Source organism: Mustela nigripes, chromosome 9, assembly GCF_022355385.1.
Source record: "Mustela nigripes isolate SB6536 chromosome 9, MUSNIG.SB6536, whole genome shotgun sequence".
NCBI lineage: Eukaryota > Metazoa > Chordata > Mammalia > Carnivora > Mustelidae > Mustela > Mustela nigripes.
Genome location: NC_081565.1, coordinates 85,144,871 through 85,171,021, shown reverse-complemented (window position 1 = coordinate 85,171,021; position 26,151 = coordinate 85,144,871). Strand labels below are relative to the sequence as shown.

At 46.4% G+C, this 26,151-nt stretch overlaps 1 protein-coding gene across 4 annotated transcripts in view; it reads left to right on the top strand.

Annotated features, from left to right (window-relative positions):
- GLIS3 (GLIS family zinc finger 3) overlaps positions 1-26,151 on the top strand; it is a 438,277-nt gene that overhangs the window by 407,331 nt on the left and 4,795 nt on the right. For all 4 annotated transcript variants that reach the window (XM_059411957.1, XM_059411960.1, XM_059411958.1 and 1 more), the window contains 2 exons: positions 1,515-1,693; positions 25,704-25,886. In XM_059411957.1, coding sequence (XP_059267940.1) covers positions 1,515-1,693; positions 25,704-25,886 — 362 coding nt within the window. The remainder of the gene's footprint in view (positions 1-1,514; positions 1,694-25,703; positions 25,887-26,151) is intronic.

The window sequence follows — 26,151 nt, the reverse complement described above, 5'->3', positions numbered from 1 at the left end:
GCGATGTGTTCTCTCACGGCCGCTTGGCACATCTTCCAGGCTAATTCCAATTAAGAGGATACGCTTGGAAAACATATATTTCCCAGCCCAGGGTACTCGCTTACTCTTCTCCTGCAGCAGAGTGAAAATAGGCCTCCGAACACAGCCAGTCCGCGTCGGCCTCCTCTGGAGCCTTCTCTTCTCCCCACCCCCCTTCCTCCGTTCCCGCATCCCCTTCCTCCACAGCCCTCACCGGATGGAATTCATTTAGGAATCATCTAGAATATGAATGCCCTACTTTTTTTTTTTTTCTCATCCCATGGTTCCTTCTTGATGCCACACACAAATGTAGAGGCTCTGCCCTATGACATTTTCTGATTCAGAATGGTGCAAATTGCATTCCAAACTTGCCTGGTTGCCTTCTGACCCTCGATGGCCCCGATGCAAAAGCCCAGCAAAGGGAGAGGACTCGTCCTTGTGCAGTTAGCCACGTGCACTGCTGGCCCCTGCTGCGTGTTAGCATCAGGCGAAGGCTGACCGACTGGAAGTTTTCAACGTGCTGGGACTTTTTTGAGGAGATGGAACAACCCATTGCTGATACACTTGGCTCCCCAATTATTTTGTCACTTCATCTCACAGCACTGACGGGTTCCCTGTGCCAGCCCCCTAGTGACCTGCACTGAGGGTTGCTTTGGTGGTCTGTGGACACTGGTGAACTTGAATGCTGCTCTGCCAAGTACACCTTCCCTTTGGTGCTAGAAAGTCACTTTAAACCCAGGGAGTCGGACCCTGCCAAAGTCCCCTTGCAATTAGAAGACTGGTGGGCGGTTATCAGGCTGTGTCTCAGGTACATGGACCACATCACCTTGTATCTGTCTGTCCCTCCTCAGAAACTAGCAGTAGCTCTACTGTGATTAGCACATGTGACCACCAGAGATGTCCCACGTGGCATTGTGGTTGTGCCGCAAGCAGCGAACATTCTTTGCCAAACACAGAACCCATGGGTCTCAAACCACACTTGATCTTTGAGGTTTAAATTCCCTCATTCTTGGCAAAAGAAAATGTATTGTTTAAAGAGAACAGGATGAGAAAGGCTTATAATAAAGACTTCTAATACTTCTTGGACCCCAGATATGTCTCACAGAACAAAATGTTTATGAGCTAAGTGTAAATGAATCAGAAACATAAGGATCAAATTTCCCCTAAAATGCAGACGAATTTAAAAATTAGCAGAAAAGGGAGCCGGGCAAAAGATGTGCCTTGAATTTCACCAAACCCAGAGTATTGGAAATGCATTTTAAGAGGCTTGACAAACCCAAACTGTGACTACATTTTCCCTTCGCTGACCTCTTTGTCCCTTCAGTTGAGAAGTCAGTGGTTAAAAATGGGAGAGAACGTCTTCATCAGTTTCTTGTGATGGCTTTTTGTCACGCTCTTAGCCAGCCAGTGTGGAAACTGGAATTTGGCTTTGAAGAGTTTGTCTCTGCTCCCACTTTCTCACGCCCCTCACGCTTCCTCTTGTAATGTTTTCCCAGGTTTGCACCTTCGGCCCCATCTCCTCACCACATCAGCCCCCGGAGAGTTCCAGCTCCTTCTTCAGTGATGCAGAGAACGCAGCCTCCCCACACCCAGCCGCCGGCAGGTGGGCCACACCTGAAGTCTTACCAGCCGGAAACAAACTCTTCCTTTCAACCAAATGGAATCCACGTCCATGGTAAGTGGGGGTGCTGACCGCCCCTCGAGTCTGGGAGAGTGACACCGGGCCATCGCTGTCAGACGGGAGCCTTCGTTACCAGCGGTGGGTTCCTCCAGTTCTGTCACATGCCAGGCTTTGGCTTTTAGGACTTTCCTCTAAAATGTCACACCTCATCAGCATGAAATTTCATAGTGTTTTCCCGGTGTTGGCCCTAAACTGGTAGAACTCATGACAGCCCAGAGCAGTCAGCCCAAGGTGATGATCTGTTTACTGAGCAGTGATTTAACACCTCATGGAGAGGCCCTAATAACAGCATCTTGTTTCCTCAACAATAAACAGTCACTTAAAAGGGAACAGCAGGAGGGCTTTTTGCCCAGGCATTACCCCCACCCCCGGCCGTCCCCACAGGTCCCATATCCCCAGAACCTCTCCAACCGTCAAGGCCCAGGCGAAAGGACACCTCCTCTCTGCAGCCTTCCCTGGTGAGAGTCTTAGCTGGACGGCATCTCTCCTGGCTCTGGACTCTGACTGCATGTCCCCTGCATTTCTGATATAACACTCGTGCTCTTTCTCTACCTTGTTAAGTTACTCCTTTGTGAGGAATGCCTGCCTTTCTATTAATGTGTAAGCTTGTTTCTGAGGTCAGAATTTTCTGACCCGTTGTTCTTTTTCTTGGAGAACTTCGCACAGTTCTCTATGTGCTAAGGTACCTGGGAAGTGTGGAGAGGAAGAAAAGGAGGAAAGGAAGGCGGGAGAGATCATGATGGTGTTCAAAATGGGGAGATCCGGTGTTGAACTTCAAACATTCATGGAGAACTGAGTTTGGCTGAATTTCTTTATTTACACCGATTTTGCTGACTCAGGCAGATATCTTTGTGAACATCCTTAGAAAGTTAAGTCGAGTTGTCGAATAGCCTGGACTCTGAATGTGTAGGCCTTCTCCTTCCTGGGGACAGACGAGAGACTGTCCACTGAAAGGAGATTTTCAGCTCCAACTGAAAAATAGGACTCTGCCGTATCTGCTTCTTGCTGATTCCTGAATTTGCTCCATGTGAGTTATTACTTGATGTTATTGGGTGGTATCCCCAGGTAAACCTTAACCAGTATGCCAGCTGCGTATGAGTAGATGTGAGTGGCTTCCCAAGATGGCGGAATCAGGCAGTGCTGTGGAGCCAGGCTTGGGTGAGGATATTGGAATAGGGGTCTGGACAGCAAAGAGGAAACCATGTGGACAGAGTAGTGGCCTATGGGAAGGGAAAGACCTTGAGAAGGGCAGGCCACTGGCTCTGACTCCAAGTTCCAACCAAGTTCCATCCACCTCTTCTCTCTTCCTGAGTGCAGTCACACAAACCCTCATTCCCCAACAAAACGTGGGCTCTCCCCGCTGTTTGCGCCTATGGTAATGGTTACCCTCTTTTGTTGGTAACCTTCTTCTTAAGCTTTAGTCATTTATTTATCCAACCAAGAAATATTTCTTGAGTACCTACTGTGCGTCAGGCAGTGCATGTGTGAGAAGACAAAGAGCGCTCTCCCTGCTGAGAGAGACCTCCTGACCCAGGAGAAGGGCTTGTCTAATGTGGGAGAGAGCCAGGTCCCCTGTGCTGGGAAGCCACCCTTACCAGCAGGCAGGAGGTAGACAAGGGTGGGCTTTTGGGAATGCAGAAGAAGTCACTGACCCTACAACAAACTCATTTTACCCTTCATATTTTAACTTTGCCGAGAGCTGGACACATGTCAGTCAGTGGCATCATATGACTGGCAATGATTCTTCTCTCCAGCGCTATTAAAAAATAACAGAGTATTTCAGGCAATCATGCCATAGTTCCAATGAAAGGCCGTATAACACTTTGATGACAACTGTGAAACATATTTTAAAAATTCAAAAATCACCCTACATGTAGACAAAAAAAAAAAAAGGAAGGCAATTTTCTAAAACATTAACAATTTTGTTTTGTTTTGTCTTTAAATCATGAGGGTAGGGATAATGGATAATTTCTTCTTTTTCTGCTTTCTGAAGACATTTTAAAAGAGATTTTGGAATGAGAACAACTCGATTACAAATACCAATCCACTCAACTGTGAGGCGCTGAACAATTTCTGAGGATCTCATACCTTCTCTCATCAGTAGTTTTAAGAGTCCACAAGAAAAGCACATGGCACAGAGTAGGAGCTTAATTAATTTAATGCTTCTCCTTCTTCTCCCTCCCTTTTCTTTATTGGACTCTTTGAGAGTGGGGATAATGTTTCTAGCCTTAGGGCACACATCATTCTTGGTGCAAAGTAGGCACTTAGTAAATATTTACTGAATAAATGATTGACACTGTCTCATCCAACAAATGCAAACCAAAACAAGACGACACAGAAAATGAGATCTACCTTATCATTTCACCCTACCTCCTGGCAAAAGACTCTTCTCCCCATTATTTCTCTTTTGTAGCTGAATAATGAATATATTGTCAACTTGAAACTGTTGATTTTTTTTTTTTCACTTCAATTGTTAAAAACTCCCATGGCCAATAAGAAACTGCTAGCAGCAGTTTAAAAATAAATACATATGACAAGACTTTCTGGAAGAGATCAGGATATAGTTATGCAAATTGGGAAATCATAACTTTGTTCTAGAAGATGGGCAAGTGGCTGCTGTGATGGGCTCGAAGAGGGAGTTTCTACTCTTTAACCGCTGGGCCACTGCTAAGAATGAAGGAGTAGGCATCCAAATGCAGCCTTACTTCATCCTCCAAGCATCTCGTCTGAAAATGTTTTCCTGGAACTTGCTAGGCACGAGCATTTCTCGTCAACTACTCCTTAGAATAAAGAGCAAATTGATCTAATATTTGTCAAGTGGGTGATATGGTGCTGCGAGCAAGGGGAGGCACACACACCTTCGAAATGAGTTGCAATTTTTGGCAGCTTTGGCTGGACTCGTTTGCTGGGTGGCATCATCCAGCATCTTAGTCACGGAGAACCTCATCCCCTAATAAAACTAGATTTTTAAAACCCTGTGAACTGTGTTAGGGTTGCTAACACTATAGCCACAATGAAGGAGTGTTCTGTCTTCTAAGAAGTTCACGGTTTTAATGAGCGCCGTCACCCCCCGTCCTTTCTGTATTCCCTGCGGTAGGTAGAGGTCAGAGAAAAATGTCATCAGTGTATTTTTAGAGATGGGAGCTGAGACACAGAAGAATACAAAATAGCTAGGCATTGTTGGCTTCTTGCCAAAGGGCACAGGCGTCTTTAACAAGAGGTCCATGTTTCCAAGCCACGTTCTTCATCTACGTGTTTCTCAGTCAAAGGCACACCAAAGTCAATATGTATTTCCATCTTTCCGTGGAGAAATACACCGGTATGTAGATGCTGTTGCCTTACACGGAGCCATGAAAGTTAGAATTCAAAGGGCTTGGTCTTCCAGATGAGGAAGAAAATGACGGACATCCTGCTGAGCTTTGCTACTGCCGCATTGATGGATATAGCTCTTAGACTTTGTGTGCTCTGTGTGTGTGTGTGTGTATTTATCTGCTATCAAAGTATGCTTGACAATGTTAGTTTCAGGTGGATGCCGTAGTGCTCCGACAATTCTGTACCCTTCCTCAGTGCTACCCGCGCTAACTATAGTCACCATCTGTTGCCATACATTGTTACAACATTAATGAGTGTTTTAGAAAAGACACACTTTGAAAAGATTATTAGTGCTGCTTTTTTGAGTTCGCTCACCTAGCGAGTGACCCAGGACCAGAGCTCAGTTTCGTTGTTTGTGCATCGACTTCATGCATTCGTGCTGCCTTCATTAGTGAGGTAGGTGAAGTGTCATCTCTCTCCGTGTCTGCATGTTGATAGCATTTATGGCTCTCTGTTTGGATGGCATCTCCAAGGCAACTTCTAAGTACATTTTAGTCTTTTATTTTAGATGTAAACATAGGAACCGTGTTTTCCAATCATGTAAGCCCGTTCTTCAGTCTTTTCTTTCTCTTTAGGACCATTCTCTTGCCCGGGCAAGCTTCAGAATTTTGCCTGGATTAGTTGCCTGAGAGTTGATATTTGTACATTTTGTTATGGTACTAATGGAAAATTTCTTTCTAAATGCCCTATTCATTCCAGGCTGTTAGAATGCCATGGGAATTCCTAAAACAGCATTTTCACAACCTTCCTCCTTCTGGACCCATCAAGGAGAGGCCAAGTTCAATTCAGCAAGTGTTTATTGGTCTCCCACAAGGTGTCAGGAAATATGAATGTCATTGAATCAGCGTAGGGATATGTACAATAATGATGATGATGATGATGATGATGATAATTCTATCAAGAGGTATCTGGTTTATTCAGGGGAAGGTGTCATAGAGGCGTTTCTAGAGGTGACTCTTGAATAGGATTTTGAAGATAAATAGAGGAGGCTGGGAACCAGCAAGACCAGCTCATAGAGGGAGCTGGGACCATGCCAAGTAGAATCCCACTGAACCGTGAAGCCACCCGGTATTTTCGGAAAGTAAGCTAGGGCATTGTTGCCAGGAATGGAATTGGAGAGGTGGGGAGGTTTGCATCCCACCTGCTGGGATTATTTTGGACCACACCTGTGCCACACCCACGCCTAAACAACCGTGACTGAACCCACAGTCTAGTTCACTCAGATGCCACTGGTTAAGTAGAGGAATGATGTCAGAAGAATGGGGAGCTGTGTTCATTCACCCCCAATCTCTTCTAGGCGAGAGGAGCTGGGATAGCAAGAGAAGGAAGTGAAAGGAGCCTTCGACCCAGCTGCTACACAGGCGGGAGCCCCTTCGGGCCTCTTCAGTACAATTGGGAATGAGCAGGACCCTAAGGGCTCCTTCCCCAGAGAGGTGCACACTTGGCCTTGGGTGGCCCTTGGCTACGGGCAGATCACGGTCTTTCCCAAGAGGTGGCCCTAGCACCTGTCACCTCAGTTGCCACAAGCCAGCGCTTCCAGCCAACACCTGTGTGCGTTTCCAAACCACCAAGGAGCCTCTAGCCACACGGAACCGGCTGCCCAGATTCCCCTCTTGATTATGTTGTTCCTTCTAGAGCTAGAGGGTTTCTCACATTTTGAGTGGTCTGTCCCGATCCCAAGTTTTCCCAAAGAGCCTGTCATTTGCAATCCATGCTGTCCAGAACACAAGACTTTTCCAGATTTATTTCTCGTGTTAGGGCAGCCCTCCCGGCGTACAGGCTCGCTCTTCTCCCACGACAAGACACCCAGTGGGGGACGGTGCTGGGTGTGGGGGCCGCCGTGGAGCCCACGATGGCCTAGCCCCGGCCGGCATTTTGCTTTGCCATCTGTGACGGGTGGCTCCCACCCTCCCGTTGACAATATAGGTGCTGACATTCTCCGGATCTCGTCCTGGTGTCAGACATGGGGAGGGAGAAGAAGGAAGTACAAGTGGACCCTGAACGTGGGCATGTGGCTGCCTTCACCTGCAAGGGAGGGTATTTCAGGGCATTGCCAGGCTTACCCAAACCGCGGTTCTGTTCATAATGCTTATTGGCTAGGCATTCCGCGGGGCCGGCCGAACATTCCCCGAGCTGGTTTCCTGATCTGCAGGTTCCCTCTTAGGTTCCCTCACCCTGATTACCTCTTGGAAATCAGTGGTAGAGGCTTTCTGAGGGTTCTGCCCCTTGACGCCCCTTGCCCCCGAGTCTCAGATTTCTGTGCTTTCACGGCTTGCTCTTATTTCTACCCTCTGGAGATGTCAGTAGCCAACACACAGATTTCCATCATGCATGAGTCAGTCATCAGATTTCCTGAGGAGAACCCCGGGGAGCTGCCCCCCAGCCTGGGCCGTCTGCTAGCGAGACAGCAGCCGTGGGGAGTGGGGGCCTTCCCAGTGGGTCCTGGCTCCTGCAGTTCTTAGGATTTAGAGCTGTCCTGCCCACAGTCCCTGTAGAGGCTGGCAAGTCAGCTCACAGACAGCGGTGGCGTCTTCCCACCTGGGGGTGGTGTGGGAAGTTGGACCGCCCGGTGCAAACTGACCGCACCAGGAAACAAAAGGTTTCAGCCACCAGCAGGCCCCCAAGAACAACAGGCTTTGGAAAGGCCTTGTCCTACCAAACAGCCAAATCATCTTTCAAGCTAAAGGAATGTCAGAGCACTGATATTTAAATGGCACGAGGTGGCCCTTACACGCTCAGCTTCTTCCTCTGAGTTCCTCTGTTTACTTACAGGGATTGCGCAAGGGTGCTTTCCAGAAGTGTCTTATGGGTTACAGACACGACTGATGTCATTTCTGGGGGCTTATGCTAAATGTTTAAAGGTTTTTTGTTTTTTTTTTTTTAAAGGCAAATTGTAGAGACAATAAACAAACCCGTCCCACAGGAAATGTAGTCACTTCGGCAGAGGTGAAGTTGTGAAATAATAAAGTAGTTAAGTCTAGAAATTGTATTGCTTAGAATTTAAGCATGTGTCACAATTTCCCCTTGAAATCTCAGGAAGACAAATAAGATTGGTTGTAAATCAGAGCATAATAATCTTCACTGAGAAAGTTGTGACATTCTTACAAGGAGAATGAGCCCAAGAGCACACTTCGTGTCATTCCCGTGTTAGCAGCAGCCATCCTAATCAGGACCAATTTTCCTTATCAGCCATGATGTTATTAATGCGTATACAGTACTAGGGATTGATGATTAGATGCACAGAAATTCTTAATTACTCTTATATACTTAATTACTACAAAATTACCCCAAGAACAGTTTTACATAACTAGTACTTGATGAATTCTGACAGTGTGCTAATTCTATTAAACAAAAGTTAAATTTAGGTGTGTATAGGGGGTGTAGTTGGAGTCACAGCGTGCTGGGCTCTGTGGGAGGGGGTGAGCTGGTCATCATCATCGGAAGAGCTGTTGAAACGATTGGTTATGGAAACGACTGAAGTGTGAATAATCTACACATGTAATTAAGTATCTACTCACACACACACACACACACACACACACACACACACACGTGCTAAAACCCATATAACCTTAAGGATATTAAGATGACTAGATCAACTAACCATTCCTAAACTGTAAGTTCCTCGGGACAGGAACCGTATGCTCCTGCAGTGTTTTTCCTGTAGTAAGTGCTTAATAAAAGTTTATTGAATAAACACAAGTGAATAAAAGGATGGGGGTGTTGGGGAGGAGGAAAGAGATTTTTGCTTATGGCCTCTTAGGCTGATCAGTAGAGCCAGCCCTTGGCAAAACCATGATTAGGAGTCAAGTTTCCCGGGTCCCTCTGTTCTCTGGGCACTTGCTCCATCTGCCTGGGACCTCTCCTTAGAGGAAGGAGGATGATCTCCTGATCCCCTTACACAGTGAGGGAAATTTAGTGCAGCAAGTATCCCTTCTCTTGACTCTTTGCCCACCTGGGGCCGAGTGTCCAACAGTGAAACACGTAGCGGTGGCAGCGAGGGGAAGAGGCGTTTGAGGCATTCCTGTAGATAAAAGTTTCTTGTTTCTGAACACTTTCAAAGCATTGTTTTGTTTTCAAAGCTTCATAGCCACTAGCTTACATACCCCTAAATTGGTCATATTATCTCAGGAGAGATTATCAGAAGAGGAAATTGTGACTTGCCCGAATGATACAGGGAGCGAAATAATGAACTATAGAAAAAAAAAGAAGAAGAAGAAGGAAGAAAGAAAAAGGAAGGGTGCCTGAGTAGCTCTCAGTGAGACGTCTAACTCTTGATTTGGGTTGTGATCCCAGGGTCATGAGATTGAGCTCCATATCCGGCTCCATGCTGGCCACGGGCCTGTTTCAGATTCTTTCTCTCTCCCCCACTGCCCCCACAAAGAAAGAAGAAAAAAGTAGATAAAAAGAATTTAGACTGAGGCAGATCTGAATTGGAATCCTATTGACAAGTCATGCGGTGCCCTGAATTGCAGTTTCCTGGCTCTTACTCGGGAGATGGTAACACCTGTCTTTCAGAGTTGATATAAGAATGAGAGACAATACATAGCCTGTAGTAGATGCTCAGTAAATTAGACCTGGTTGTTCATGTTGTTATTTTTACTTCCATGTTCCAGATGCTGGGTGCTCTGGATACACCCACTGGTGGTGTTAGATCCTCAAAATAACATTAGTAAAATTACCAGCATACCCGGCCTCCATGCAAGGCTGCAAGATGAAGCACCCTGCCCCAGGTCACACACCTAGCGAACGTCTGAGTTGGTTTGAGGAACAGTCTGGCCCCAGTCCCACATTCGTTCTCCTTTGTGATGGCACCTATAGACCCAGGATCATGGAAGTGTTTAGTTGCTTGGGAATTCTGTTTGTGAAATGTGGAAGTGTGGAACTATTTTTTTTTTTTTTAAAGAGCTTATCTATTTAGTTGACAGATAGGGATCACAAGTAGGCAGAGAGGCAGGCAGAGAGAGAGGGGGAAGCAGGCTCCCCGTAGAGCAGAGAGCCCAATGCGGGACTCTATCCCAGGATCCTGGATTCATGACCTGAGCTGAAGGCAGAGCCTTTAACCCAATGAGCTACCCAGGTGCCCCGGAAGTGTGGAACTATTAATGATGAGGTCCCTTCCGGGGCTAAAATTCTGCAGGTAGTATAGGGACTGTGGTCCATGAGACCGTGGTTTCCCACTGACCAATCGATCTCATGTCTTCTGCATCAGGCAGGGTGGTGAATGCCTGCAGTGCCCTTTCTCACTGATCACATGACAACACTATCAAGAAGACATCGTTTACTCCCATGCTACAGATGAGGAACCTGAAACACTGAAACGTTCAGTAACTTACCCTAGATTTCTTATGCTCCAAATGATGGTGGAGTTGGAGAGCACACGCAGGATCATCTGACAAGAGTCTGTACTCTCAACCACTGGATATGCCTTTCTAGGGAAGGGGGCGCTCTCTCTCTCTCGTTGTCCCCAGTGAGACTGCCCCAATACAGTGTGTGTGTGTGTGTGTATCATAACTTCACGTGCGCCATGTGCCTCTCAAACACATGCATGCCAGAGTAACTGTTGGAAGCCAGATTACTATCAAATCTGGGCTATTGGACTCGTGGCACAGTCTTTACAACACAGTTTGAAAATTCTCACTGATTTTTTTAATTAGAAAAGGAAAATTTACCTGTTCTTTTTTTTTTTTTTTTTTTAATGCTTAGTGTACTTAGGCTTATAAAGAATTTAAGTTGTTTTCAGCACTGATGAAAGGTAATGACAATTAAGACTATTAATAACTTAAAAAAAAGGTTTTATTTATTTATTTGAGAGAGAGCGAGAGCACAAAGGGAGCAGGAGAGGGAGAAGCAGGCTCCCCTACAAGCAAAGAGCCCATTGCGGGGCTTAATCCGAGGGACCTGGGATTGTGACCTGAGCTAAAGGCAGGTACTCAACCAACTGAGCCACCCAGGTGCCCCAAGACTATTAGTGACTTTTTAGATGTTTATAGAAATGAAATGTGTGTGTGTGTGTGTGCATACATATACTTACATGTATATACATATATACACACATGCCCTGTTGTAAAAATGAGCTCATATTCTGCATTTTATTTTATGACTTACCTTTTTTTTTTAAAATTTATATATGCTTCTGCTTTCTAGGTAAAGGTCTAGAGATCAGCCTCTTTAAAAAAAGAAAAGATGTATAGTAGTACCTCCAGGAACATGTCATTTTTTAAAATCATCCCCCTGCTGATAGACACTTCTTTGATTTTATTAATTCTATATTAAATCTCTTTATGCACACATGAGTGCTTACACAAACACCCTCACACACATCTGTATCTCTTTGTGGACTTTCTTCAGGAATTATTTCTGGAAGAAAAATTGCCAGATTATCGGATATGCATATTTTAAAGTTGGGTAGGTCCTGCCATTGATCCCTTAGGAAGACTGTGCCAGTGTAGACTCGGCAACAGAGTGGAGTGTCCATGACCCGCCCTAGGCACGGTCAATCATTTTAGTCCTGCCAGCATGTGCAGCAAGGTTGTTTCACATCTTCCTTTGGTTAGTAATGTCATTCAGCCTCTTTCATGTTAGTATCGAGCTCTAAAGGTAGATTGATATTAACAGGGCTGGAGTGCTGCACCTGCTGCTTGGGCGGGTACCATACTTACTGAGCAGTTTGCTAGCTCTTTCCCCTTGCCAGGCTGTGTTGCTTGCAGCATGACACTTTGTTTTCCTAATTGGAACCCAAAAATGTATCGAAGAGAAGGGAAATACCCAGAAAATTTCTATTTCATTGACTATTGTGACTTCTCTGTCAGCTAACTTAAAAACATTTATAGAAAAGTGGTTGATGAACATTATTACAGATTTAGTGCTTTTTCATTCTTTGGGGGGAATTGATGACATTTTTTTTTCCAGAAGCAAATGTTCAGTCTTCTATCTGAAACTCATGAAGTTTAGCCTCTAATGAATGGAGCACTTCAAATCAAGATAAATATCTTCTTGTATGTCTGTCTTACAGGCTGCTTAGTTGGACTCTTGAAGGCTGAACATATCAATGGCAATCTGTGTCTTGTGATTCTTGTATTTCTAGTTGGAATTGTCCTTGTAGTTGTGATTAGCAGTTGATGGCTTAGAAGAAAAAATGTGAATAACTATGGGTGGCATTTCCTTAAAATAAAGGGGGGAGGCACCCAACATCAGGAACAGATGGGTGACCAGTAATGAAGCCACTGTGTTAGCAAAACAAAACAACAACAACGAAACGACAGAACTGCCTTGATCTGTGTTCATTCAGATCATCTGGGCTCAGACTATGTTGCAAAACAAAGCCAGTTCCTTAGAATTTCTAGTTGGTTAACTTACAATGTGAGTGCCCTTACTGATTATAGAAAATGTCCCTCGCCAGCCAGATTGTTCTGACTAAACTCTCCATTTCATTCTCTTGCAAGGTCTTAAAGAACTAGATCTTTTAAGATGCAGCCACACGGTAAAAGCTCTCAGGCATTTTTCTAGATCATTTAAGTGTAACCACCAGCCCTTCACCCACTATATTCCCCCACCAAAGCCAGTCTCATATCACACATCCCAAAGCACAACTTCTTCTTCAAATTCTTAAATTTTCTCATCATTATGGCAAAATGATTCCAGAGATCTGAATTGGCCGTGTACTTACCCGGGGTCTTTTGTACCTGTCGATCTGGGCTGGTGCATCGTTTATATCAATACCGGTGAGGTCAATGAGAGTACCTACATTTATATTACAAAGTAGGTCTTATAAATTACTCCTAGGTATATGAGTTTTATCAGTACCTGGTAAATATAATGGAACTGATCAGCAAGATATTATTGGATGAATACCTGAATTCTCATCATAATTTTGTGAAGAGAGTTGGAAATATATTTCTGCCCTGATTTAGAGATGGAACTCAGAGTAGTTGATCAAATTCCTTTTGGAATAGTTTCCTAAAAGAGCTCAGGGCGTTCTGTGACTGGGTCAAGTTACCTAATTTCTCTGCCCGCTCTTTTTCCCATTCAGGTTCGTAGCCTCTCTGGCACCCAACAGAAAAGGGTTGCTTGGAGCAGCAAAATTCTCCAGGTCACCTGGACCAGGCTGATCATATCTTGATTATCTTTGTTTCCTCCTGCATTTAAAAAAAAAAAAAAAATCCATGTTAGAACAGGAAGTCACGCCGATAGGCTATGGTATAGAAGGCTCATAGATCAGAATCTTTGAACTTAGTTGCAGTCCCTCTCCTGATCAGCATTTTCACCAAAGGCTTTAGCTGTGGGTGTCACTCACTCATTCATTCTCCATTCTCCAGTGCGTGGCTCCTGTTACTTTCCAGGTTCCGTTTGCGGTGTGAAGGCTCTACCAGGAGAGAAAACAGACACAAGTCCTGCCTGTCCTGGGCTTATACCTAAGCAGTGATTTTTGGCAAGCAAGACCTTAGAACTCAACAGTGAGAGAATAGTCCTCACAGTCCATGTGTAGGCCTGGAATCATCCCACCTATTTATTCTTTGTAGCACCTGGCAAGTTTTTAGATGTTTAATACATTCTTAAAGTTTAGGACTTAAGTGTACAGCAGGATGAGGTGAATCAAGAAAGGAAGGACCCTGCAGACTATATACATCGATCAGAGCACCCCCACGTGGTGAAAAGGGGGCCCCATCTCACACTGGTGCCATTGGCTTGAGTGTATCTCCTGAACCTTGGCCCTCATAGTAAGGTTCCTGTTGTGTACAATTAGGCCTCCCCCAAATCTACTGTCTAGAATGTTAAGTTGAGATGAAATCTGGGCTTGCAGGAAAACAGTAGAGTAATATATGTCATTGGGTTTGAGATGGCACAGTGGATGTTCCATTTACAAAACCTTAAGGATGTCACTGGATTCCAGGATCCGTGTCACCCCCTTCCATCTGGTTGCTGGGAACTTGCCCACTCTTAGATTTGAGTGCTGGAAAATTGTATAATCACAGACTTGGTTTCATACAAGCCAGAAGTCACCTAGTTAGTGGACCAGATATATTTGGGGATCTGGTTACAGCTGGACAACAGAAGTCGGGGTCACAAGTTCACTATGAGGCCCACAGTATGACCAAGCCTTCTTGGCTTGGCAAATGAGGTCCCATGATTTCACCTTGACCAAGAACTTAAATGGGCAGGAAGGGCATTGGGGTGGAGAAGGAGTCCAGCTTAATCCATATCTGCTGAGAATATAATCTAAAGTCACTTGAGGACGGTCATCATTTCTTTATCCCTGCAATCTTCAGAGTCCAGCAGAAAGGCCGGGGAGCAGCAGAGCAGAAGAGAGACCCATCAGAAGCACTCTCTTCCTCCATTTCAAATGAAATCAGAGCTATTTGTGTTTTCCTGTTGGTCTTTCATTTGGAAAACTTTCTAAAGATTAAAAATGCTCGGGGCACCTGGGTGGCTCAGTGGGTTAAAGCCTCTGCCTTCGGCTCAGGTCATGATTCCAGGGTCGTGGAATCAAGTCCCACATTGGGCTCTTTGCTCCTCAGGGAGCCTGCTTCCTCCTCTCTCTCTGCCTGCCTCTCTGCCTACTTGTGATCTCTGTCAAATAAATAAATAAAATCTTTAAAAAAAAAATGCTCTGAAGATGTCCTTAGAACCTCTCAGTCTTTAGCGTAAGAAATACCTTGTTCAACATGAAGATTTCCAGGCCATTCACCCAGACCTTCTGATTCGCTAAGTCTGCCCAGAGCCGAGCTGGAGCTGATGCTGGAGCTCCCACTCTCAGAGCCACTGGCCTAGACCCCAAGTGTAGGACTCAGTGTGCCCTTGCCATGCTGCTCCAATCAGAGAGAATCCAAAAGAAGCAATTGGCCAGTGGTGGAGAAAGTAAATACTTTCCAGCTTCCTTCTTCCTTTACTTCCTGAGGAAGTTCTGTAAATATAGGACAACCTGAAAACTATCAAGACCAGAATGGCTCTCCTAGATCCCAGTGCGGGGGCCGCAGCCCTTCTTTTCATCTCTGTCTGGGCTCCTCTTCCCTGCCAGATCTGTCTTACAGCAGAGCTTGCTTGGAAGGCCAAGGGCACCCAGAATTAAATCTTCATTCTTTGTCCTTCATTCCTTGTTCTGCTCCACGCCCAAATAGCCCCGAGTGAGCTGGCGTGAGCTTTGTGGGGCAGAGAGCTGTCCTCATCCGGGTCAGGCACAGGTCTGGACTCAGGGAAGGAAGGAGGACTTGCGGCACCAGGCTTGTGATCAGGCAGCAGGAGCCGGAGTCTGCCCTGGGCTTTACCATTTGCCAAGTATTTGCATGTGACCCACGTGATCCCACTCAGTGGGCGGAGCCTGCTCAGAGAGAAATTCCCAGCTCCTCCTTACCAACCCCAAGCAGTGGCCACTTCAGTATGATGTCACCTCACACGACCGTCAGATCCAGAATGGCCAGATCCCGAACCCTCTGTTCTGGGCCTCGCACGTGTCCGGGATGTTTGAGTCACAGGCGGGTGTTGGGGTGAGCGACGGGGCTGTGAACCCCATCTGTTCACTAGCTCTGCTGCTTTCCCTTCCCGCCGTGAAGATTATGCTGCCCCGTGAGTATAATCATCCCCCTGTTAGATGTGGGGACTCAGAGGCTCAGAGAGGCTGTGCTTTCCTCAAGGCCACACAGCCGGTAGGCAGCAAAGCCAGGCTTTCTGACCCATTTCAGGCTCTTTGGGTCTTCTGGTTTTGAGTGTTTTTATTTTATGTCATTTCCAAGTGTTTCATTATCACCGTCCGGATTCACTGAACCATTTTACTATAAGTGCCGATTACCCACACGTGGCAATTACTAAGACACATTGCAATTAGTTTACTTTGGCAGCTTACCGCTTTGAGAATTTGGAAGCCATAGGCCACCACACGGTCGGGGTTTGGGTGGGTTGAGGATATTTAAATGAAAATGGATTACATCTCTGAACCAGGAGTGTTGTACGCCTGCCCTCCCTCTCGCTCTGCTGTGGCGCGTTTCCCTTTTGTCCGAGTCAGTAGCAGGCCCTGCCCACTCCCAGCCCCTTGTGGGACCCTTTGCAGACATGCTAGCAGACCCTCTCCCTCTCCCCCAGCCTGGCCCTGGAAACAAGGCCAAGGGCAAGAGTGTGGCTCATGGTACCAAACGCCTCAGCAGCTCGTGAAGCCCGCCGAGGGGCTCCGAGGGGCACAAGCCGAGGAGAGCACTGACTGTCGCTCGCGTCTCACTGTGGCCCACCACCCGGCCGCAGATGCTCCCGATGAAAACGGCGCCCTTCTTGGATCCAGGTGGGCTCGTGCGGCAGCCCCCCTGCCCAAGGGCAAGGGGATCGGGCAGTTGCTCCGGTGGTTGATTTCTGAGCCACCGTCACCGGTCTCCTTCAAGAGGAATGGGTCCACGTGGAACTGTAAGGGTTATTATTTCCATTATTTTCCTCTTTCTCAGTACAGTAGATGCTTAAATGTCAGTCGTAAATAGCTTGAGCGCTGTGCAAGCTGGTTCAGTTCTCAGCCCAGAGAAAAATCTGTCTTCCTCACACAGTCTGTGAGCCTTCCTGCAGCTTCCCCGTTTATAGACTCTGTATCAAAATGAAGAGCCCGTGTCTCCACGGCCTCTAGGGAGGAGTCTGAAGAGAGTTCTTGCTAGATGAAGACCTGGAGGGTGGTGTTGGCCGTGACCAGGAGCCAAGCAAGGACAAGCGAATGGTGGAGATTGCACGTTGAAAAGCAGTATCATGTTGTACTCGAGGGTGGTGGGTTATGAGAGGAAAACATTGCTGAGGAATTGCGTGCACATTATACAGAATCTAGAAATACTTCTGAGCTCATGTCATGGCCATAATAATTGTTCTATTTACGCAGGGCCTCCTACCTGCCACGGAATATGATATATGCTTTTTAAACACATGCATGGATAGTGCTTTCCATAACCTTATAAAATAGGTGTTATTTTAAAAGATAACGAGGCTCAAGCAGGAAAATAATTTGTCCAAACTGGCTAAATTAACAGCGTTGCTTAATGGGTCATCCAGGATTCAAACCCAGATCCAAGTTGTTCGTGCAAGGGACAGAAATAAAATAGTGGCTAAATCAGAAAACTGGCCAAAGCAAATGTCTAAAATGCCCGTTTCTACTTTTGAGGGTTTTTAGAATTTTTTAGCAGTTAGGTGATTTTATTGATTTCTTTTCATTAATTCAATGCTTTTCTCCCTAATGAAAGTGCTAGTACATTATGAAATACTGGTCCAATGTCAGTAAATTGCCTCTGATCTTGACCGTAAGGGACCTCAACAGAAATGGAAAACTGTGTTTAAAATGATTTGGTCCATGAGCTCAAGCCCTAGGACTCTGTATGAACTCTGTCACCAAACAAACCAGGGTTTGAGTCCTAGCTCTGACCCTGGGTAGCTCTGAGGATTTGGGTAAGTGATTTTAACTTCTCTGCTTCTTTGTCTATAAACTGGGGACAAAACCGCTTACCTCAAAAGTTGTTGTAAGGATGAAGATTTTCTGTATGAAACATGTAGGACGGTGCCTGACTTGGACTAAATAAATATTAGTCCCTTTCCTTCCTTCTGACAGAATTCCCTGAGCGGTTAGCGTAACACCAACCAGAGTGTTCCACAAAAATGCCCAACAAGGGGACTGTGAAGGAGAATGCTCCGAACCAGCAGGAACTTATGTAGTGGGCTGTTTTAGTTCTTCTGTCCATTTGTTCTAAGATAAAGGCTAGGTCCTTGAATGATTTCAAAAATCTGACGTTTGGCAATATTAAAACGGTCATGCGAGTTTTCCACTTTCCTTTGTATGGTGTCGTCTAAGCCCAGTGCTGGTTGCAGAGGCAGGGAACGGAGCTGATCTCTGCTTCCATCTCTCTGTCTCTATAATGGGAATAGTTGTTTGAATCGCCTGCTTGCAAGGCAGGACTATTAGGAGGCCCCTAAGAAGAAATCCTGCAGGTTTTCTCATACGAAGGCATCGTGTGCATAGTAAGCGTGTGATTCACCAGGCCTACCTCTGAGTAAGGCTGGAGTGCGTGGAGTCTGCCCTGAAGTCAAGTGCCAAAGACCACATGCTGGTGTCCTTCGGGGGCGTTAGCAGAGGCTGACCTGTGTCTTCCTCTCTTCCCCTAGTGGCCTTGTGCCGGGGCTTACAGAAGGTATTCATGGGGGCAGCTCCAGGATCCCCAGAGAGTAGGAAGGAATCAGTGCAAAGAGCCGTAAGTGTTGGAGAAGGAGAAATTAGGGGAGCGGTGTCATGTGTCTACTCTGTCTGTCCCTGGGCTCTCTGAATGGGTTGCCCCCTGCCCTGTTCATCACCTAGGTTCACCCAGGTTCACCCAGATGAACCCCTGCTTGTGCAGCAATTATAGGACAGAGGCCAAAAAAAAAAAAAAAAAAAAAAAAAAAGGCCCCAACCCTCTACATTTCCTAAAGTAACCCACAAAATTATAGTCTCTGTGGAAAAATAATTAGAGTCATAAAGCTCATAAATATATATCCTTCCTTCCATTTGGCTAGCAAACAACTGTACCACCGAAAAGCTGGGCACAGCCAGTTCTTCCTGCGCCTCTGGTATCTGCGTGTCCCCCCGGGCACCAGGGGATCAGAGCGGCTGGTGGGAAAAGAGTCTGTCGGGGCTGGTCCTCAGCAGAGCTGCGGGGCAGATGCCCCCCCGCTGTACCCGCCACCACGAGCCAGGGCCAACAGAGGGAACCGCTGTCAGCAGCCAACCTCTCTCTCGTCTGTTGCCTTTCCCTCCTCCTGCCTTGAACATGTGCTGCAGCAGAGTCGGACTCAACGGGTCCCTGAAAGAAAGTGTCCTTTATATGTCATGTAGGGTATAAAACCATATTCCCAGGTTTCTCGTGTACATGTTTCTCTTTCTTTCTCACTAAAATATCAATATACTCCAGGGACGCCTGGCTGGCTCAGTCAGTTAAGCGTCTGCTGACTTCGGCTCAGGTCATGATTCCAGAGCCCTGGGATCGAGTCCTGCATCAGGCTCTCTACTCAGTGGGGAGCCTGCTTCTCCCTCTGCCTGCCGCTCCCCCTGCTTGTGCTCGCTCGCTCTCTCTGACAAATAAATAAAATATTTCAAATAAAAAATAAAACATCAGCTCCAGAAGGTACTCATTGTGTCTTATCCACCGTGTGTCTCCAGCACTTGGGTGCTTAGTAGATAGTCGTTGAGTGAACAAAAGTATAGAACTGGAAATGCCTGTGCTCCTAGAAGAAAAGGAAAAAGGAGCATTTGGAGAGCACGAGCTGTGTGCCAGGCGTATGCTCCGCGCTTCCCGTAGGTCTTCTCTGTCAGTCCTCTTGAACCTGCACCCTTAACTACTTTCATCTGCTGACCAAGCAGGTACTGTGAGCCCCTCACTTTACAAAAATACAGCAACGGGGCAAGAACACACAGTAATCCACGTTCCTTCTGGAAGGTCAAGGAAGCAGCTGGATCCTGAGGCCTGGCCGTGGCTTACCTTGGCCTTGCTTGGCCTGACTACTGAAAGGCTCTCCCCGGGTCACACAGAAGTAGAAGGGTTTTCCCATCCGAAGGGATCAAGGAGGCTGGGAAATGATGGCCTTTGGCATGGTTTTTGAGAAGACTCACAAAGGACTCTGCCAAGCCTGCTCAGGCCATACCTGGTTGGGGAAGTAGTTCTGGGGAAGCACGCTGTTGCCTGTGAAGGGCTCCCCTGCAGGCTGCCTGCCTCTCTAAGCTGTCATCGTGGTCCGGGCAGAGCTCACCACAGACACAGGGCAGTCTTTGATTCTGCCACACTGTCCATCCAGCGCTTTTCCTGGTGCCCAGAGCTCCGTGGTGGTTCCCAGCCTCATGTTAAAGGAAAATGAGAATTCTGTTTTGCAAAGCCATCTGCTACCTCAGCAGACGCAGGGAGCACACAGGCCCCCAACACAATGCTGACAAGGTGTAGGCTTCTTCCAGTCCACGGGGACGAACAGTTGGGTCAAACCATGGTGTTGGACTTGACTCCATCATGTGGTAGGGCCGCTGGAGACAGGACTGGGCTTGTCCCCCTCCCAGGAGCCCAGCAAGCTAGGCCCACAGCCCACAGAAAGTGTGCGACTTGTTTCCTTTTCCTTCTCCTGCTTCCAGAAGGGAATATGGCTCGCTCCTTCAGGAGTGCTGAAATGCTCCCAGGGGTCACTCATCAGCCCTCTGGAGGGTTGCAAGCTGGGTGACTGTTGTTTGCTTACTGATGTAGGTATATTCTGGTTTTCTCCACCAAGATTGGAGTGGTAGATTTTTAAGGAAAAGATAAATGCAACCAAGAGTCTAATATATTTCCTATCTTGGAGGCCATGAGTCTAAGAATTGTTGTCTGCTTTTATTTAAGCCCTTCATGGTGGGTCGTGTGTTTTTCCTTCAGGAATTTAGCCAGAAATATTTCTGAAACAAGGTCTGGTAAGGCTGGGAAGGCAGACGGCCCAAGAGCCCATTGTCCAGGACAGGAGCCATGAGCCCCACGTGGCTACTTAAGTTTTAATCAATTAAAATGAATTAAAGTGAAAGAACCCATCCCTCCACTGCACCAGCTGCACCGCGAAGGCTCAGACACACACGCAGCTCCTGTACCGACAGCAAGACAGACAGACGGAGACAGCGAGCCTCTCCCTCATCGAAGAGAGTTCTGTGGGGCAGTGCCACCCTAGAGAACACACTTCTGCTACCACAGTCAAGTTCCTTTCTCCTCGGATGTCCCCGACCCCCTTCCACTTCGGGAAGGAGACCCACACCAGCTTGGGGGGGAGCCCCGCAGCAGGAGTGACTGTGGACTCCTGATCGAACCCGTGGTCACAGAGGATCAGTGACCCCATGGGACAAGACAGGAAGGTTTCTTTAAGAATGAAGGTCAATGATGCATGAAGAGCATAGAGAACGTTACGGGGGAAAACAGAAGACCTGGCAATACATAGAACATTCCAGTTCTGATAATGGATCTGGCCCTATCTGAATGTGGAGATAAAAAAAAGTTTTTCCCTTCTTTGTTTATACTATTCTACATGTTCTGGGTGGTACAATTAATTCCCAAACTTTTAAAAAATATATACATATAATAAAACAGGTGTGGTTTTAAAAGGGAAAAAAAATTCCCAAAATTGACAAGAGGAGGAATGACCCTGCAGTCTGGGTAGACCCAGTGTTATCTGTAGATTCTTCCCTCCCCCACCCCTGCCATTTTTGGAGGCAGAAGGACGTGTAAAATGGGGGAGGGGTGGTTTTATAATGGAAGGTGACAGCCAAAGGAATTATTGCCCATGTGGAGGTCTGTGTGTGTCCTTACGCTGTTGTAACTGTGTGCTCTTGCTCCAACTGCATTGCCAGTCCTTGAGGACAAGGTATTATCCTGTTTCTTGGTTTCCCCAACAGCACCTTGGTCAGCCCCTGATCATTATCGATGGATGGACGGACGGACCGACTGACAGATTAGCTGACCTTGCCATCACTCTTATGCATTACGCCCACAAAATGTGCTAACATCTTGCCTCATTTTGCTTTTGGTCGAGAGGTAGAGTTTCATCCAAATTCACTACAAGAAATCCAACAGCTGGAATACAGGAGCCATTCATTGGAAAATGGGTTAAGCCTTCTGGGGAGTTGTGTGTGTGGCAAGACCCTAGTGGAATTTTTAAAAATTTCCTTAGTTTTATGGAAATCGCACTGGGAAGAGGGTCTGTTAAAGCCCTTTGATTTGACCACAGCCATTCACACCAGTACACTTGGCATCTCCAGTGCCTGGCTTCTGGGAGGGAGGGATTTAATAAAGAGGATTTTCTTTCCCAGAGTTGGCTGTGAGAGTGATCCAACATGCTCGCGGTCCCTTTCTGGTTTCAGCCGCTTCTTGTGTCAGCCAACATAGTGGCGGGCAAGAATTATAGTCCACTCTGCCTTCTCACACTGATCCAGGCGGAGGGGAAGTCTAGGGGATGGCACCTGGTGTCATGACAGACCTTCTGTACTTACACACAGTGTTCTTCACATAAGAACACTGATGGAGGTTGAAACCAGGTAACCTTCCTGCCCTCTTAGAAGCAGAAGAGAAGAGAGAGAAATGGTTTTCACAAAAAGCCAAGAAGGTCTCTATGCGTGTACCTGACATACCTGAATGATTAACGTCCCTATTTGGGGAGTTGTGGGAGTTCAGTGAGAAATGGCTTCTCTTCTTGGAAGGGTAACAGCACTCTGAGGAATGCTGTCGGGGAATTGATGGGTGACGAATCTGATCTGAGCCAGCAGAGTGATAGAAATAGCAAATGTCGTCTCTTCTCCTCAGTGAGGAGACATTATGTTCTAATAAACCAACCATGGTGGTTCATGGTCATGTTTTCCTCCTGGTATTTGTGCCTGGCCACCAGGTACCCAAATTCAAGACCAGTCCAGGGAACCTCCCACATCACGAAACCACCCATCCCAGGTTCCTTCAAACCACTCATAATTGTTGCTACACAAGGTAAGTGAAGAAACCAAGATACGCATCGATTAGTGCAGGATCTAGGAACCAATAGGGGCAAGATACATACAGCTCAGGCCCCCACAGGGACAAGAATGTTCCAGAGAATTTTGCCTGGGAAGTGGGTGTGTGCCTCATGCCTGCTGCTGTGTCCATTCTCACACTGGGTTATGATGGAAGAACTTACTTATTGCCCTTTTGAAAATTTTATTTCTCTTAATAACTAGAGGTTTTTTAGTTTTTGAGGACAAGTTGTTACAAAATGTCACTTTAATTTTATTTAACAAACACATGTATTATATAAAATAAAATAGGTAAGTATTAACTATATAATTATATTATCAAATCATATTCTAAAATATGTAAATATTAACTCATTTAATCTTCATAATAACTCCATGAAGTATAAGTACTACTTTTAGCCCCATTTCACCTATTAGGAGATAGACACCAAGAGGCTAAGTAATTCAGTAAGGTTACACAGTGGGTAAGTAGTTAAGCTAGGACTTGAACTTAGGAAGTCTGGCTCCAGTATGATCTTCACCTCTATTCAAACTCAGAAAAATATAAAATCAAAAAAACAGCCTAAAGACAACCATAGAAAGGTTGTCTTGCCAGGGTGCCTGGGCAGCTCAATTGGCCTGGCATCCGACTTTTGATTTTGGCTCAGGTGGTGATCTCGGGTCTTGAGATCAAGCCCCACACAAGCTCCATGCTGGGAGCCTGCTTAAGATTCTCTCTCTCCCACCCCTTCTGTCCCTCCATACTCTCTCTCTCCCTCTCCCCCTTCCCACCACTCCTGTGTTTTTTCTCTTTCTCCCCTTCTCTAAAAAAAGAAAGACTTTTTTTTTTTTTTGTCTGTGCCCAGTCTCTATATTCAGTTTTGCATGTTTTTGTTTTCTTCTGAACCTTATATAATGGTCTTTCCATGCTGTAAAAAACTCCTTGTAGATGTTTTAGTGCCTACTTAATATTCCCATCATGTAAATGTACCACTCTGCTGAACCGTTCCCTTACGGTTGCCCATTTAGCTCTTTGGTTTTCTGTTCTAACAACTAGCACAGTCATGACCATGTCCATACAGAATTTCTTCTGTTCTTTGGAACAGACCCTGAGAATACCTCCTCAGAAGTAAAATCCCCAGGTTCAGGGGTATGAATGTGAACACCTTTCAGGCTCTAGATACAGGTGTCCAGTGGTTTTCCAAGAAGATTGTCTCTCACAGTGTCTTGCAACACTGGACAGAAGTGACTTTGTCATTCTCACACCAGCACCGCGAATGATTTCCTGAAATCTCTGCTAATGTGATAGGTAGAATGTGGTATTGTATTATTGTCTTGATTGTATTTCTTTGTTGGCTACAGGCTCGAGTTGGTCCATATTAGTTGATCAGTTATCTGTGTCTTCAGGTGGTCTGGTTGGGTCCTTTTTCCATCTGTCTGTCAAGATCACACAGAACCCTTTGGGGATCCAACAGAGAAGGGCCAATGGTTTCCCATTCTTTCTTCTCTTGCCTTGGCATGGTATGCTCCCAAGTATTTTTCTAGTCTATACTGCTATACATGCTTTTAATCTTCCCCCCAAACCTTACGTGCACTTTTCTCCAGATTCTTTATAAAGTATTCTACGGTCTGCTTTGAAAGGATATTATTTCATTTTCTGCGAGAGTGCTCCATGCATAATTCCTCATGGGTCCCTCCGTCTTGGATCACAAGCTCCTAGAGAGCCAGACTGTCTCCTTTGGAGCAGTTACTGTGATGTCCCCAGCAGCCACAGTACAGGCTTCCTGGCCAAGGGTGATGTGAACGTTTATACAGGCCATCTTGAGAACACTAGCCAGAAATGAGAAAGGTGATGAGCACAGTAGGCTGGATATGTCGGTGTGCCCTGGTTATACTTCAAGAGAGCTAAAAAGAACCCAGATAACACCTTCCCTACCTACTGATCGTTAAGAAGAAGGTGCAGTTCTAGTGGAGTAAGGCACATAGGACTAGGGAGCCACAGTCCATGAATTAGTCCTATGTTCTCCATCATTATGAACCATCAATATGAGCCATGGGTCACAGTCTCTACTAATCCTTACGGTTTTTTGCTTTTTTTTTTTTTTTTTTTGCTACCCGGAGTAGTGATATCAGTAATAACTGATGCTTTGAAGAATCTTAAAATGTTACATATGGTCTCTCTTATCCCTTAATCTTCACAGTAGCCAGTGAAACAGACCGTCACGCTTTGCAGTTGAGCAAACAGACATGGTGAGCTGCAGCTCTCCCTTCAATAAAGTATCAAGTGAAGATTTCATTATTAGATTTGTAAAAGCGTATTATACTCTAAGAAAACAATCCATTGACTTAAATGTGTCATGAGACCAGGAAAAAGAAGGAAAAGGTAAAGTATCTTGGGAGGTGTAGAGGGCTTATGGAAAAGGACCACAAAAGCCCCCCAGGAAACCTCCGTCACATAAGAAAAAACATTGAAAGAGATCAATGAAACAAAATCAGCAGAACGTTGATGATTATTTTCAGATATTAAGCAGTCTTTCCTCATATTTCTTCATTACATGATATCCTCACCTCCAGTTGTCCCAATTACTGCAAAGATCAGCAATAATAATAGAGTACATCCCATCCTATGGGACTTTATGTACTTGTTCAAAACAATCAGAAGGATATAAATGTGTACGAACTTATCTGTTAGAAGGACAGAGGGAGAGATAGATCTATGTCGGCTTTTTTTTTTTTTTTCCCCCGGGTTGGCCTTGTTAAGAGCGTATTTCAGGTTTTACCAAATGTGAAAAGCGGAACAGAATATAAAGGAAGTTAAGATAGACCTCAAAACCTGGTGGGAAGGATGGGGCAAGCATGTTCTCTGCAGGTCAGCCTTGCAGTCGCCAGGACTCTTGAGAGCGTGTGGGGAAGGTCAGAAGCCCTTCAGCTGCCCTTCCTGGAGCAGGAGATAAAAATGTCAGAAGCCAACAAGCTTTGCCTGCCCCTGAAGGTAGAAGAGCCTTCTGCTCAAATAGTGCATTTCAGATGCTCGCTGCAAAGATTTCACAGGTGGGCTTAAGAGGGGAAGGCATCTTGTCACCTTGAAGCCAGGCTGAGTGGGGGTCTGGCGACCTCCGGGCGATACTGGGGGCTTAGGCTCTGCGGGAACTCACGGCCGTGCTTGCATTGCAGGATTTTACGGGCAGCTGCAGACATTCTGCCCGCCCCAGTACCCCGACTCCCAGAGAACCGTGCTGCCCAGCAGCCCCTGCGGCGGGGCGCCTTCCTTCGAGGACTGCCTGGCCCCCACGCCCATGGGGCAGGCTGGCTTTGATGTGTTCCACAGAGCCTTCTCCGCTCACTCGGGCATTGCAGGTGGGTTGCTGTCAGAGACTAGAAACTCCGCCAGACTCGCAGGTGAGACGGGTGGGGTGGCCGTGTCCGGCCTGGAAACGGCTCAGCCCGGCACAGGGCCGCACCCCGTCCTCTTGACTGTACCCCTGAGAGGTGTCTCCTCTTCGGGTTCCTCTCCGGCGCCACGCCCACCGCCCAGGCGCGGGGCGCCGTGGTGTCCCCCCCCGGGCCGTGGCAACAGCCACAGCCTTCCAGCAAGTTCCCCGGGACAGCTCTGTGCACCGTC